The 17,184-nt window shown below is 38.6% G+C and overlaps 2 protein-coding genes across 2 annotated transcripts in view; both read right to left on the reverse strand.

The window, feature by feature from the left end:
• LOC133531850 (uncharacterized) overlaps nt 1-8,457 on the reverse strand; it is a 118,823-nt gene extending 110,366 nt beyond the window's left edge. Inside the window, exons 1-7 of the mRNA XM_061870245.1 lie at nt 8,355-8,457; nt 7,797-7,905; nt 7,316-7,410; nt 5,947-6,007; nt 3,584-3,642; nt 2,438-2,570; nt 912-1,042 (exon numbers count right to left, since the gene is read on the reverse strand). Of these exons, the coding sequence (XP_061726229.1) occupies nt 912-1,042; nt 2,438-2,570; nt 3,584-3,642; nt 5,947-6,007; nt 7,316-7,410; nt 7,797-7,905; nt 8,355-8,457 (691 nt within the window). The remainder of the gene's footprint in view (nt 1-911; nt 1,043-2,437; nt 2,571-3,583; nt 3,643-5,946; nt 6,008-7,315; nt 7,411-7,796; nt 7,906-8,354) is intronic.
• A 249-nt stretch (nt 8,458-8,706) lies between these two features.
• LOC133531851 (uncharacterized) overlaps nt 8,707-17,184 on the reverse strand; it is a 50,213-nt gene continuing 41,735 nt past the window's right edge. Inside the window, exons 2-5 of the mRNA XM_061870246.1 lie at nt 11,916-12,314; nt 11,100-11,175; nt 9,514-9,717; nt 8,707-8,850 (exon numbers count right to left, since the gene is read on the reverse strand). Of these exons, the coding sequence (XP_061726230.1) occupies nt 8,707-8,850; nt 9,514-9,717; nt 11,100-11,165 (414 nt within the window). The 5' untranslated portion in view covers nt 11,166-11,175; nt 11,916-12,314. The remainder of the gene's footprint in view (nt 8,851-9,513; nt 9,718-11,099; nt 11,176-11,915; nt 12,315-17,184) is intronic.

Consider the following 17,184-nt stretch of genomic DNA (forward strand, 5'->3'; position numbering starts at 1 on the left):
TTATACTACTTTCACATATGTCATAGTATCATACAGTATAATCTTATAAATATATCCACAAACATAAACATATATATGCATACCTATATTATTTTCTACACAAACTAAAACAGTCTTAGCCATACAGTTTCCGACAAGCAGCAAGCAAATTCGTATTGTACGAAGGGTCGCCCTGAAAACCAGCGTTGTAGTAGGTAAGCCTGCTGCAACACATGCTGAGGTTCGCTCCTTTTTAGCATCATAATTTTAAAAGTTATATCTACATGTAAACATTAATTTGTGCCTAATTAAGTTTCATTTTAAGGCTTGTAATGTTTTGTAGCATTGCCTGTAAACATTTTTCAATGTGGTGTTAAATAAAAAATTTCTACGTCTATGTCTATATAGACATAGAAATTTCTCGCGTAAACAATTTTTTAAATTCGGAGGTCATCTACAATTAATAACTCTTTTGTTGTAAATAAGTAAAGAAACTGTTTTTTTACGATTTAAATCACAAAGAACTCTCTTCAATGCATGTGTACGGGCGGTACCATTTATTAGCCCACAAGATGGCTGATCCTCAGAGGACTATATAAGATGTCGGAAAAAAATCACTCTCGCTAGGAGCTTTAATCGAAAACGCTGTCTAATCCGTTTGAGCTATAACAATACATGTATGCTGGGGTTGTCTCTCTTTCATGGGTCTACAAAAAAGTCCGCGATGGTCTATCTTTTAAGGAAAACTCCCATTTTTGACATCTAGAAAAAAATCACCTAATATGTGGTATTTGCAAAGCTATTTACATGATTACAGTTTATTCATTATAAAGTTAAATACGTTAGTTGTATTTAGAGTTTCATATAGATTACAATGATACCTTACACCATACAATTTAAATGAATTCTTCGCATGTAGCCAATATACTCACCACTTTTACTGACTGTGACAGAATTCTTGCTGTTCTGGTCTAAATGATGCGTCAACTGGAATAGAGTAGCGACCCGGTGTACCAACATCCGTTCATACGATGTCATACAAGGAAACTTGAAATTGCACCGCCTGTAAACGAGAAAACGATCATTAATTAAAAATAAGATCGAAAACACAAAAAAAGGTTAAGTGCGAGTTCGTTTTACTCGCGCACCTAGGGTTCCGTACAAATTTTGAATTTATGTATTAACGGTAATTTTTGCACAGTTTCCTTCATAAATCCATTTTGTCTCACTGTAAAAAAGAAATCTATTACAAATGATACTCCAATTAATTTAGTACTTTGTAGTACTTTGATATTTTACCCCCTCTTCATATTGGGAATTTTCCATAATAGTTAAAAAAATGCTTTCGTGCTTGGGTTAGCGTTGTTCATATCATAACTCATAACTATTCCAAATTTCAAATCTATCAAAGTTAACGTCATGATTTCATAAAAGTTTGACATTTAAAATAACACTTGCACCGTCGGGGCTGTCAAATCGCTGCCAAATGTCAAATTATGCGTCAAATTATAAAATGCATTAAATAATAATAATTCAGCCTATATACGTCCCACTGCTGGGCACAGGCCTCCTTTCATGTGCAAGAGGGCTCGGGCTGGCCATAGTCCCCACGTTAGCCCAATGCGGATTGGGAACTTCACATACACCTTTGAATTTCTTCGCAGATGTGTGCAGGTTTCCTCACGATGTTTTCCTTCGCCGAAAAGCTAGTGGTAAATATCAAATGACATTTCGTACATAAGTTCCGAAAAACTTATTGGTACGAGCCAGGATTTGAACCCACGACCTCTGGATTGAAAATCGGACGTCATATCCACTCGGCTACCACCGCTTTTTTGCAATTGAAATGCATTGGCACTTAAAAAAGAACCGTAAAAATAAGTTCATAACATACCCCAGGGTTTTATTATTTATTTATTTATTTAATCTTTATTGCACAATACATGAATTAATGCCTTAAGGCATTCTCTACCAGTCAACCAATGGGTTAAACCAGAAAGATTAAGTAGGTGCAGTGTCTTTTAAAGTAAATTAATTTGTAACCGAGACTATATATGAATATAAACTATATATTGATAAACTTACACATATACTTATACAAATAAACATACATGGGTTTCGTTTATTATTCTTACTCGCCAACCATGGTTTTCATGGTTGGCGAGTAAGAATAATAAACAGATAGGTTAGTCTGAGAAAACATCATATTATGCCTAAAGAGTGACTGCCTCTCTGAGAATTGTTACCTTCCGTGACTATTTCGCACTCGATGGTCTCATCGGAAGATCAGCGCTGGAAGTCGCCAGCAACATGCTGAGATGAGGCCATTTCGTGACACTTTACTCTCACTATGTTCTCTTTTATGCCTGTCTATTACTGTTTGTGTGTTTATGAATAAAACAAATTCTATTTCTATTCTATTCTATTCTAATTGTGTGGCTCGTAAATGTAAACATACCCAGTATCGGTGACAAGTGCGTGCAGTTCCTTCTCTATCTTCAGCAGAAGCATTCTGTCTCGGGTGTTCTTATTCAATGTTTCTCTTATAAAGTTGACTAGCTCCGGGCCCGTTGGCTCTATTTTGTTGTCGGCTGAAATTAAATTAATAAGTAGTAAATACATTGAATTGTACATTTATTTAGTTACGCTACCTAAAGGTTGTCTGAGAGAAATCGCTTTTTATCGATAAGACCGCCTGTTGTTTACCTCTTCTGAATGTGCTGTATTATTTGTATTGTATTGTACATTTATTTACAAAGCTTTTCTTCTACCCTAGCACTTCTATTTGTCGATTAAATGACGGCCAGTGATATCTAAATCAGCTTCATTTGAAGCGCGGCGCTTTAGGCGCGGTGGTGCTTGTCTATAATAGGATCATAATAGCAGTGTTATTATGAATATTGTTGAACTGTTGTATTTTTTTAATGCTAACCTATAGATCAAAGATTTCAAAGATCTACAAAATCTGTATAGGTAGGTAGGTATGTAACTTTGATTTGATTTGTCATTTTAGGTGTTTGCTACTGTTTTAAAACAAATATTGTGTGCAACGTTACATAATTTGGTCTTAAAATTCTCGGTTCGGTAAAAACTGGGGTTTGTCTCATTTTGTAACTTTGGCCCTTGAATTTTAATAACCCTTATTATGTACCAGTTGCACAAAATACTATTATCTACTACTATTCTACACTATTGTTAATTAACTACTGAAAATATCATCAGTTTTCTTACCAAAACGCGAATTACTTCGTAATCGACATCTAGCGTCAAGCAACGAATTTATCAGTACTGATATTTGACAATAGATGGCGCGACGGACGGAAAATCTAATGCTTAACAATTTTCAGCTAATATTATAACCGGATTAACTGGAACTCTATTTTCATCTCTTTCTGATTATAATATTAGTTGAAAATTGTCTTAGTGATACATTTTTCGTCAGTCGCGACACTCGTGACATCTGGTGTCAAGCAGCGGTACTGATAAATCCACTATTTGACGCTAGATGTCGCCTACGAAATAAGTCACGTCAGAGTTAGCACTCTATCCTTATTTATTTCTCTACGTATGTACCTACGATTCTAAAAGTATTTAAATTATTCACCTGAATCAGTTCTGCTTAAAGAATTAGTCTTTGGTGGTTTAACTTTCCCCTCCGGACATCTGTAAGCGAAAATGATACTTTAACCTTTTGAACGCCACGCGTATCGCACGCGGCGCGTAATCGTGAACCTTGTCGGTACGCATGAAGGTTGATATTGGGTTGTAGCCGCGCGCGTCATATGACGTCTTTGGCGGTCAAAAGGTTAATAATTAATAGTTTAAAAACACCAGAAAAACACGCTTATATAAATGTGAAACCTGATCGCGTTCAAAGTCCATTACGTGACCTTTCTCACAAGTGCAAACACGACTATGATACGATATTCCATCTCGGAATGCCAGTGCCTATCTTCCGGCTTCATCATCAGACTTTGAAACCTAATCGTGGTCAAAGTTCATTACATTACAAGACTTTTCTAACAAATCCAAACACAGCTATGATACGATGTTCCATCATGAAGTTCCAGTTCATATCTTCCGGCTCCATCATCAGATCAGTTCGACAATACCATATTATCGTATTGTCATCAGAACTACTTACAGCTGCCAATTTTCATAACGCTACGATCCTTGAAAGATGGTTATAGTACATTACGATACAAGTGCGAAAAATAGGAAATTCGAAACGAGTGGCGAATTACCTATTCGCACATGTATCGTACAACGGTTTACAGTACATATGGCCCTTTAAATGTTCGACACAGTAACGTAATATGCTAATTTTCGCACTAGTGCGATAAAGTAGCACCATATGTACTGTAATAGTACATTACAACTCGTGTCGATTTAAAACACTCCCTTCGGTCGTGTTTTAATTTATCGCCACTCGTTTCGAATTTCCTATTTTTCGCACTTGTATCGTACAACGTTTTACAGTACATATGGCCCTTTAAATTGTCGACACAGTAACGTAATATGCTAATTTTCGCACTAGTGCGGTAAAGTAGCACCATATGTACTGTAAAATTAGTTACCTACCTTAGATTCCATTACATAGTTAACTACAGGTCGACCTAATAAAAGCGTGTTAAAAATATTAGATTATTAACGGGCAGCATTCATAACATTTTTTTCAAATGTACGTTGATAAATACGGCAAAATGTATCTTAAAAGATACTTTGTTTCTATTTTTTCTAAGAGCATTTTCTTTGCACTATCAGGCGCAATCGAAGCTTGATCTCATAATCAGACCTCGGACAGAGTGAGCCATTTTTACGTCATTAATGTCAAGTGTAGATGTTAATATAGATATGCCTCAAGATGAAATATTAAAAAGAATTCATGAATAATAATTAAACAAAAATGACAGTGCATTATGTACAAAACGAGTAAGTATTATTTATTTATTCAAATTTTTCTTTGTTATTGGTTATTGTAATAAAGAACTATAATTTTTTCTAGATTTTCAATTTTCAACGCACTTCTTCTTGAGTTTAATATCCACTTATAGATGGAAAAAGACCTTTCTACTTCCACTGAAGTGAGCGGAGTGAAGTTGTACATTAAAATACCGTCCACATCTGTTCCTTCCGAAATTTTTTCAGCATAGTCCCTAAACAGATCTAAGTCTGGGTTTCTAGCTATGACGTCTTCTAATTTCTGACTGACAGAAGCAGACGAAGACCAGCTTATAAAATAATATGCTTATCATTTAAAGAGGCTTGCTATACAATTAATTTGTTTTGCTAGTTATGTAAAGATCTAAATAGAATAATTTAATTCGTTATTCAATTACATCACATCTGCCATTGAATGACTACGTAGGTATGTCCATATTATGCAAACTCTTAAAACAGCTCACCCTGTCCGAGGTCTGCATAATCAAAAAATAATGATTTATATATGAAATAAAAATGTTATTTATATATAAAAACAAAAAAATAGAACACAAACAGTCACATATACAAATGGATTTGAAGTACAATGTAGAGTACTTAACATACTTAAGAATCACAGACCTGGAGGTTCAATATTAAGTACATAATGTTAACATACATGCTAACAGCATAAAGAAAATGAAATCCTGAGCCATACTTAAATTCTATTTACTAGTCTTCAGAGAAAAAAAAATACTATAAGTAGTAATTTTTTTTTTTTTTTTTAGTAATACAGTAAGCAGGTTTGAAGTTACTGTCTGTAAATAAAAATATAATTATAGCCGGTCTAACCAGTTTGTCAGTAGATTAAGGCGCGAATTTAATTTTCTATGGGACGATAAAGCTACATTTTTAAAATTTGCCCCTTTTTTTTGTTCTGACGGAAATGGCTTGACAGACTCTTATATCCATTATTTTACCTTAGCCTTAGCCTTAGGGTACATACGGTATAAAAAGATAACGTGGGTTTTATAAAAAAATATTAACCTGCAATATGACTCGTCCGAATCCAAGCTGCAAGCTTTTCTGACGTCATTGCTCGAGCCCCCTGGAAAATAAAGCATAAATAAATAAATAGATACTATAGGGACATTCTTACAAAAATTGACTAAGTCCCACGGTAAGCCAAGAAGGCTTGTGTTGTGGGTACTCAGACAACGATATATATACGTAATATTAAATAAACGGACAGACAGACGGACATGACGAATCTATAAGGGTTCCGTTTTTTGCCATTTGGCTACGGAACCCTAAAAAAGGTTCAAAGATTCAAAGATTTTATTTGTACAACATTGGTACACAAATACTTAAATACATAGAAAATATCCATGACTCAGGAACAAATATCTTCTTTGCGGTAAAATTATATATGTCGACAGACGTAAGTTGGACGTTCCATCCAAATATAATGTTAATGTTTTTTTATTAATTAGTAATTCAGTGTTGTTAAACTTTCAGCAAACTCAATCAAATAAAGTTTATGAACGATTTGCCGTGGTTTGATTGTAAAACCACACCTTCAACATTATGATGTTGGTTTTCATGAATAAGAGCAGTCGCTGCAGTATCGGAACACGATATACCGGGATCATCATCCCGTCCTAACCGGTTTCGGCCTCGGCGACTGATTTTGTACTGGCTAGTGAGAGCGACGATCACGAGCTCTCAGGTAGCCACCTGAGCGCTCATGATCGTCAGCCGAAGTAGCCTATTTTCGCAGTAAATGTACGATCACACTCACCGCAAGTCAGCACCCCTCCGAGAAAATGGGGTTGGCCGGTCGAAGTATTTAACAGATGGCGCCATCATAGCTTGCCCTGTCAATCCCTAGAATTGTATCAAATTCTTGTTTTTTTTTTGGAATTTTGTGACCTGGATTCCAGTACTTTAAGCCAAATCTCATAGAACAAAACTAGAGACAGGGGCAAGCTATGATGGCGCCATCTATGCAAACATTTGACAGTTGCCAACCCCATTGTAACTTATGACCGCAGGTGGTCGGGTCTTTAACTCGTCATGCTTCGCGTCGAGTTCCACTCGCCTCTGCTCTTCAAATGCTTGCACTTTTGTACTCACTGAATGCCTCCACTTCGGCCGATGTCGTGCCGAAGTCTCCCAGTCGGTCCGATTATATCACAGTCTCGACAGTACATGTCGCTATGCTATGCGGCTCCCTAAGGCGAGTTAATAAAAAGAAAAGAATGGAAAGATTCGCACTTTTTTGGTAAGTTTCCTTGGCTCAATTGGTTATATCAGAGCGATGTTCCGAAAGGTCGAAAGGTCACAAGTTCCAATCTTGCAGGAAGCGCTGATTTTTTTAATTTAATATAAAAATACTCGTTAATATAAATATTACCGGTATGCTCGAAGTCGGAGCAGTCGGTGCAGTCATCGGGACACGATATACCGGAATCCTGTTTTGTCGGGCAAGGGTTCCGTCGCCTCTGACCCCTGAAACATACAATACATTTATGTTTTAATAAATAAAATATTGAGTTTAAGAGAATTCGACATACAATCTTTAAAAAACGCCCGATGCCCGAGCGACTGGATTGTCGTGATACAGACCTTTTCCCCTAAATTATAGCGGTCAGGCAGATGCTGCATACATGCTTGGCGCACAAACTAGTCTAAGTAACTGCACTGTGAACGACAACGCGCCACGCAAGCATTGGCCATGTGCATTGGAAGCGATAGCCCGCAAGCAAGCAAGCAACACGAGGTCCGTTCGACAAGTCGCGGGACTGCTGCCAGCGACGGGTCTTCTCATGAAGTGGTAGACATAGGACTAGAGTAGAACTACATAGGACAGTAGGTGTAAAGGCACAGGAACTTACCTGCATTGGGAGCGACAGCCCGCAACGCAAGCGACACGAGGTCCGTTCGACAACAAGTCGCGCGACTGCTGCGGCCAACGGCGACGAGATTTCTGCTCTCCATTCTCTCATGCTCCTCCTATGACTGCTTTTGTCTCACTGCCCCCCGGGTAACCATTCTTCTGTCTCACTCGCTCCTGTAAGTACCTGCACTGAGAGCGACAGCCCGCGACGCAAGCGACACGAGGTCCGTTCGACAACAAGTCGCGCGACTGCTGCGGCGAACGGCGACGAGATTTCTGCTCTCCATTCTCTCAAGCTCCTCCTATGACTGCTTTTGTCTCACTGCCCCCCGAGTAACCACTCTTCTGTCTCACTCGCTCCTGTAAGTACCTGCACTGAGAGCGACAGCCCGCGACGCAAGCGACACGAGGTCCGTTCGACAACAAGTCGCGCGACTGCTGCGGCCAACGGCGACGAGATTTCTGCTCTCCATTCTCTCATGCTCCTCCTATGACTGCTTTTGTCTCACTGCCCCCCGTGTAACCACTCTTCTGTCTCACTCGCTCCTGTAAGTACCTGCACTGAGAGCGACAGCCCGCGACGCAAGCGACACGAGGTCCGTTCGACAACAAGTCGCGCGACTGCTGCGGCCAACGGCGACGAGATTTCTGCTCTCCATTATCTCATGCTCCGCCTATGACTGCTTTTGTCTCACTGCCCCCCGTGTAACCACTTTTCTGTCTCACTCGCTCCTGTAAGTACCTGCACTGAGAGCGACAGCCCGCGACGCAAGCGACACGAGGTCCGTTCGACAACAAGTCGCGCGACTGCTGCGGCGAACGGCGACAAGATTTCTGCTCTCCATTATCTCATGCTCCTCCTATGACTGCTTTTGACTCACTGCCCCCCGTGTAACCACTTTTCTGTCTCACTCGCCCTGTAAGTACCTGCACTGAGAGCGACAGCCCGCGACGCAAGCGACACGAGGTCCGTTCGACAACAAGTCGCGCGACTGCTGCGGCCAACGGCGACGAGATTTCTGCTCTCCGCTCTCCCATGCTCCGCCTGTGATCTGAAAGTACGAAATCATACATAATTGTACAAGCTATTACATTTCCTGATGCCTATATATATACGTTTCCTGATGCCTGATTGAGCTGATCATTTGAATTCTCAAAAAATTGACAACACAAACACTTCATTAAGAAAATTTATTTTTATATTATTTTCTACATTTACATATCAATATATCAATACTGGCATCATCGAATGGCTTCTGACTAATTTTGACTTTAAATTGGTTGTATTGGTATTTATTTATTGACATATTTTTGGGAGTTTTCTCTTTTTTTCTAAATTACGTCCAATTACACTACAAAACACTTAATAGGTAGAATAGAATAGAATAGTTTATTGCATATCACATCACAAGCATGGATGGAATGGAACATATAGGTATACATGTGACACCCTGTAAGGGCACAGCAATATAAGAGGGCTACAAGTAGGTAATAGGTATTATATTTTTCATTGGCCATCGATTGTTTCCTATCATTTATGAGAGTACCCTCTTAGGGATAAGTTCGCCTTTGTACTACACAATTATGTTCCAATAACAATTTTTCCTTTTTTGTCGTACAATGTATTTACTTAATTACTTAGTTTATGATAAATAAATAAAAACACACTCCCAAAGAAAAGAAAAGTCCGAGTTACACTAAATTTCGCAACTTACGTGTATCTCAACCGGGCGCCGCTTCTCCTCCACCTCCACCACATCCGTAACCGGATTCCCGGTACCACTGTTACTGGTACCAGCGTTACCGGTACCGGTAACGGTATCGGTACCGGCATCATCGCCGACGGGCGACGCGGACCGCGGAGGAGATTGCGACTCGCGTATCGCCTGGCTTCTGACTAGTTGTTTTGACTTGAAACTCTGAAAAAACAATTTAAAACAAGTTTTGTAAGAAATTCATTATTTTTCTTTGGCTAACTTCGGAGAAAAGGGGGGATGGTATTTTTTTGTACAAAATATTTTTTATCTCGGTACAAAAAAATAAAAAATATTTTGACCTGGTAAATAGACTGAAAATTTGATAAGATATTTACAACATGTAACAATAGGGATCAAATAATTAGAGGGAGTAATTACTATTTTTTTTAGCATTTGCGATAGACGCATAGTGAATAAATTCATATTGCTATGGCGTGCTACGTTGCGTAGCACTGGCCTACAAATGGCTAACACTCTTAACTTGACATATTCACTGGCATTGCCAGTGCGAGCTACGCCCTACGAGCGCAGCCTACGAACAGAGAACCCGCTGAGCGAGTCGCTGGCAGTCAAAATTGACAATTGGGTACTTGACACATGTTGAATATTATAACAAAATTTAGTTAAATGGATATAAAATGAGCCGTACATTATAAAAAAAAGTGGAATTTAAAACGACATATTGAGATTATAAAAAAATACAAGGCTCCAAAGTCACAATTATTTAAAGAAAAAGGAAAATGGTACCATTCGGTTCCTTACATTTTATTGAAAATTAAAGTTTAAGACAACTATATACATAAACGCAATATACCCAACACGCAACATAACACTTTAACGCAACACTTGACCCTACTCATAGTGTTGTGTTCCTGTCGGTGAGTAAGGTTGCCAGAGCTCAACAAGGGGGGTGGGGTTAGGGTCGGCAACGCGCATGTAACTGCTCTGGAGTTGCAGGTGTACATAGGCTACGGAGACTGCTTACCATCAGGCAGGCCGTATGCTTGTCTGCCACCGACGTAGTATAAAAAAAAAATTTCAGGGTCAAAATAGCAATTTTCTTGATCTTCCATACATTTAGGACAGACTAATGTAATATGACGTAACATTACAATATCATTTTGTTAGCGGCATTTCAATCGTCGAGTGCGAGCGTCAGACTTTAACTCTTATTTCTGATTTTTTTCTCATGCCATGAGTCCTATATAGACATTTGATCCTCAGCAAAATCAAGATAGATTGACATTAGTTACAAGAAACTGTCAAGTAGCCAATTGCGGAATATTACCATTATGTTTAATAAATAACTTCAACTTCCACTTGGGTTCGAATTTCGTAAAAGGCATATATTTGTGTGACGGATGAGCACAAATATTTGTTCCCGAGTCATAGGTATTTTTCTATGTATTTACGTATTTGTATATTATATATATATATATATATATCGTTGTCTGAGTAACACAACACAAGCCTTCTTGAGCTTACCGTGGGACTTAGTCAATTTGTGTAAGAATGTCCCTATAATATATATTTTTTTAACTTACCCTATTTCTATTCAACGCGCTGCTCTCCTCTGGAGGGGAGCTCGTTTCAGATTCAGGATTCTCCATATTATGGTACCTGAAACCGGTAAACGTTTAGATTGGTACACCAAGTACCGGTAATAAAGTCCCACATTTACCGGTACCGAATGTATTGAAATATCAAACCGTTAAAAATATAAGTTGTTATAAAATATCGGTAAAACGAGACAGTGCCTAAAGATAATTTTCACAAAATCATACCAAAGTTATTAATTTGAGATAAAATAAACTCAGAGTTTAAAGATAAGCAGAGATACAGTCGCTGACAGAAGTGTGAATACTGTTATTTCAAACACGCCAATTTCCTCGCGTTTACGGGTGACACGCACACATCCACAACTCGAGGGCTGAGCGGTGATAGACTCAACACTGGTAAGCGAGTATGTGTGCGAAATCGGCCTGTCTGTAAATTTTCGTCCCTTTCTAATAAATGTGTAAATTACGGATAAGGACAAACTATTATCAAGGGCTTGTTAGATAAGAGTTTATGAATAACGCTATAGCGATCGTGCATAAACTATAGGGGGCAGCACAGGACCCCCTTTTTTTTGACGCGAAGTGTAAATGTCAAGTTTAAGCTTACAATGTAGCCCACAAGATGGCAGAACCTACAATGAGCTTATAGAGGGTAGCAGTTGCTTTGGCGTGAAGTGTCAATGTACAGTTTATGTTTTTGATCACAAGATGGCAGACCCTCCAACGCATACAGCTTCTATACAACTTTATCTTAGCGATCCTACTTCCATAATCTGTAAAGTTGGTAAAAAAAAAACTCACCTTTATTCGATCTCCAAACGATAATCAGCCAATCACAACATACAACTACGTGGTTATTTATACAATATACAAGAAATTGGACCAATCACAGATCTACTAACTAAGAAGGCAACTATCCGAATGGGAATTTACGTTTAGAAAATTTTTAAAGCTTCCTTTTTCAAAATAAAAAAAATCGAAAATTCTAGAATGCGAGTCCGTTAACGGTCCTATTTAAATTTGGAACACACGTTCGGTTTAGTGTTGGTAAGCTCGTTGCGTTTCTTTTTAATTTTTAGGTGGTTTTTAGTGTGACGTGGACGGCGGCTGACGGAGTGCATTTTTTTTTAATTCCTCTATTGCTGGGTCGACGTTGGTGATTTTATACGGTGCTTCTTCACTATGTTGGACGCCATTAAACTGTAACAAAAAGAGAAGAAAATTAATTCGTTTGTTAAATATTTCAACCCATTAACAAAATTAGAACTGTAACAATATATTAATTAAATCATAATTGGACTACAATGGTTTTTGATATGTATACAGGGTGTTTATTTAGTCACCTGCAATAATTTACGGAACGAATATATTCTTTTTCTCATTTTAAAACTTACAATAGGATAAGATATATCTATGCCTGTAATTAGTTTATGTAGCTTGAGATACCATAGTAAAAAAAATGTACATCGAATTAATGTTTTTCATTCAAAACTTGTTTTTGCTCTTTTTAATTTGTTTTATAAACTGGAGCTATATAAACTAATTACGGGATATACCTCGTGTTATTTTATGTGCAAAGTTTCATTACAATCCAACACGTAGTTTCAAAATGAGAACAAAACTCCGTCTGTATGGGAAGGTGAAATTCGGCCGAGCTTGCCGGGGACTCTTAAGGCTTTCCCAAGGATATACCTAAAGTCATTCTTGTGCTGTATTATTCAGATTCCAGGCGGGGGAATAATTTGCCGACCTTATTGTAATAATTTCCATGCAATTAAATCCTTAATGGCTCCTCTACACGATGGCCCAGCGATGGACCAGCGAGATGGGCATGCGATGGTAATGGCTCCCCTACTTGGTGGCCCAACACTGGACTAGCGAGATGGCCATGCGATGGTTATGGCTCCCCTACTCGGTTGTCTAGCGTTGGACAAGCGAGATGGCCATCCGATGGTTGAGAGCACGCACTATATTATGAATGGCATAATAGGCCACCTGTAGATGCGTACGCACCATCGCTGGCCCACCACCTTTGATGAGAGGACGAACAACCGAGACCGTGGCCATCCCTTCGCCATCCCGCCGCGCCATAAGCTATCCGACACCACTACCGTCTGTACACGCTGGCCCTAGTAGGCCAGTTTGATGGCCCATCGTGTAAAGGAGCTATAATCGGATCGGCCATTGCCCCGTCAATCAGTTTTATAGATCGTTTATTATGACTAACGCGCTTACGTCATCGATCAATATTACAATGCCTGGTAATCCGAAATCACCGGTATATAATAATTCAGCCTATATACGTCCCACTGCTGGGTACAGGCATCTCTCATGCACGAATGGGCTTGGGCTATAGTCCCCACGGCGCTGGTCCAATGCGCGCTGTGGACTTTGTGTCTTTTTTTTTAATACTACGTCGGTGGCAAACAAGCATACGGCCTGCCTGATGGTAAGCAGTCTCCGTAGCCTATGTACACCTGCAACTCCAGAGGAGTTACATGTGCGTTGCCGACCCTAACCCCACCCCCCTCGTTGAGTATGTCAATGTCAAAAGTGACGTATCTAGTTCGCTCAGCGGATCAGCTAAGGATGGTGGAGGTCTGGAGGTAAGGAAAGAAATCTCCATGTACCAAAAAGTGTCATCAAAAAACCTTAAATAGGTGGCGCTACAATACATAGAATACTTGAAAAAAAAAATCATAGACAGCGCACTTTACTCCGTCAATAACGCCTAGGTTCTTAGCTACTCAAGCGCTACTCTGGAGAGATTTGGAACTATTATTTATAGCTGACAGCCATACACTTCACTCCTTTTAATTCCACACTCCATAGGATCAGCATTGCTATCCAAAGGGGCAATGCGGCCAGCCTTCTAGGCACCCTACCTAGACCAGAATATAGACAGTTTTTTTATTTATAACTTTTTAATGTACAGTGTTTTTATTATGTTTTATATGCGTGTTTCTCGTTTTATCATTAAAGTTTTCATTGACAGATCATATCCATAAAAAATCAGATCAAATTCATAACCTATTCGTAATCAGCGGCGCTAGTATCGTCGTGTTTTTATCGTCTGTCGCGTCATGCGTCCCTTTCGCCACACGAGACAGCTAACGCCACTGAATACGCCTCAATGTTTTGAGTTACGCTTTCTACGCTTAGATTCTACGCTTTTCTACGAACGCTACGGTAAAAACTGCTACGGGCTACGCCGTAGCATACTAAGTAGTTACACAGGCCAATTCGAACGTACACTGACATCAAACCGATATCAGACCTACACTTCTGAGAGAAGGGCGACATCCTTTCGGCTTTTCCCGACTCCGTTCGGCTCAGCATTGCTCCGAGCAATTATTAGAGTTGGCACAACTTGACGTCCCTATGCATGCATAGTGACGGGAAGCTAGAGAGGCGAAACACGTGTCGAGTTTTGTACTTTTGGTGGTGGTTTGTTATATTTATTTGCGTATTTATTTTTGCGGTGGGAGGGTGGGAACATTAATAGGGTTGTTTCCATCTACAAATCTTAGGGCAGAATTGTATCCCAATAAATTCTTTTGGATTATAAGAACATGTTAAACTACTTTTAGGGGACCTGTAATGACCATATTTTTTTAAATATTGAATTTAAAATATCTTTTGGCACACGTCACGTGACCAAACTCGAAACGTCATTGAAGATTCTGATGACGTCACAACTCTCGGATTGACACTGTTGACAGTTAGGCGATAAACGAGAAATGACAAATGTCAGTTGACAGTTCGTATTTTCTACGTGTGTATGTAGTTATGTGTCAAACCGTAAACTGTGACGTTACACAATTTTCAAAGAGCGTTTTGGGCGCCAAACCATCTGTCAAAATATATTTTGTTAATTTAACATATTTAAAGCCGTTTTTAATATAAATGTTGAATTTTAGGGCAACTTTTAATTAATATAGAACGTAATACAAGCGTTTCAAAAAATTGGAAACAACCTTATTGCATGAAAAAAATACGCAAGTATAACGGGCTAGCACTAGCACTGATTGTCTAGCACGTTATCTTTTCGCGGATTAGCAAAGTAATATTTTTGTTTAATTGATTCTGTTCATTGTGTGGCCCGTATGCTTGTTTGCAAGTAGTATGCTTGTTTTTTAATGCACTCTCGTGGTATTAAAAAAAAGTTTTTAACGTTATTTTTAATTATTTGTGTAATAATGTCCTATAATATTTATTTATTTTATTTCGTGTTGTTTCTCTGTTAAGTTTATTTAGTCCTGTAAAAAACAGAGTGTCGTACATCTATAGTTTTAGGGGTCACTAGGTTAGGTTTAATGGTCTCAAGGGACTGCAGATCGAGGTTGTGATAAGACAAAGTCGGACTTTTTGGGCTGACCTCAAAATGGAATAACAGATATCTGGCATCGAAATAGGTAAGACATGAATAATGAATGCAGTATGGTTCCATTTTTATGATCTGTCACTATGCCCGTCACTTTCGCACTTACATACTTGTTAGAACGTGACAGGCGTGGTGACAAATGATAAATAGTCGACCATCTTGTGTACTATACTCATACTCATTTATTGAGAATATTCTTAATGACAAGCCAACAACAGAAAATACATACAAATCATTGGAAGTAGTAAAAATAAAAAATATGTATATGTATATGTTTAGAATTAAAATTACAATAAAATCGTTATGTCCAATAACGATTTTACCGTATTTGTCCAACAACGGATGGACCGATTTTGATGCATTTTCACAGATGATGCATCAAAATTGTTGAAAATTTCACAGATGATGTATTTCTGTTGCCGCTATAACAACAAATACTAAAAAGTACGGAACCCTCGGTGGGCGAGTCCGACTCGCATTTGAACGGTTTTTTTTACATACCATCTTGTTTACGGCATACAGTCAAAGTTCAAAGCCGTTATCAAGTTTTGTGGAACTCCAACCTTCCACCCACAGTCTACCCACCATAAAAAATATGCATACAGTAGGTCAACACAACAATAACCAAATAATAAATTACCGATTCGGTCAATTTATTTTTTATGATACAGGAGGCAAGCGAGCAGATGGATCACCTGATGGTAAGCGATAACCGCCGCCCTTGGACACCTGTAACACCAGAGGGGATTTAAGTGACTTTTGGAAGGTTTGAAGGTCGAATTGGTCTGGAAATAGCACAGGCGACATTCATTTCAGTTTAGCTGTGCAAGGCAGAAAGTTCCTGGAGAAACGCACAGTTGAGGACTGCCAACCATCTAAGTGGTGAGGATGGAAATGTTGTGTCGTAGCGATGGCGAAAAGAAGCGGCAGGGATTAATCGGAACAATCCTTCGGAGCACACCCCGTGCTAATTATCACTCATGCGGTGTGTGAACGAGACATCACTTTAGACATATATATTGTAAGGATCATTTATCTTATAGCTTATCTTTTAATTTAATTATACATACTTGTAATTATGATTATCTTATAAAAGAGCTACCTGTCATGTCTGATATTGTTTTTGTAGCACTGATCATAAAATCTCTGATCAAATCGGGAAAATCCTAAAGAAAGGCCAGGTCAAGAGCACCCTAAATCTTCGAGCGTGTATGAGGAATGTTATGAAAATGAAGGAAGAAAGAGGTATGTCAGGATCGTAGCAAGTGGAAATCCGTGGTCTCAGCCTACCCCGCCGGGAGATATTCAAATTATTCTTAGAGATGTATCAAGTTCTCCAAGAGTCAAAATGTTGTATACTTAATTAAAACCATAGAGTTAAGATATTGACAGAGATAATTTGACTAATTGATACCATGTAACACAAATTCTCCCCGATGGTGAATTAATTATTTTTAAATAAATACAGCAGTTTTATATTCGACAATAAATATGTACCTAATTTTATAAGTCTTGAAAATGCTTAATGTAGCATAATTACTTTGTGCAAACACGATTTAATTGTTATTTACGATACAAGTGCCGAAATAAGGCCTAGTTTAACCTTTGGGTTGGAAGGTCAGATGGCAGTCGCTTTCGTAAAAACTAGTGCCTACGCCAAATCTTGGGATTAGTTGTCAAGCGGAC

This window comes from Cydia pomonella, chromosome 26 (assembly GCF_033807575.1).
Source record: "Cydia pomonella isolate Wapato2018A chromosome 26, ilCydPomo1, whole genome shotgun sequence".
NCBI classification, from domain to species: Eukaryota; Metazoa; Arthropoda; class Insecta; order Lepidoptera; family Tortricidae; genus Cydia; species Cydia pomonella.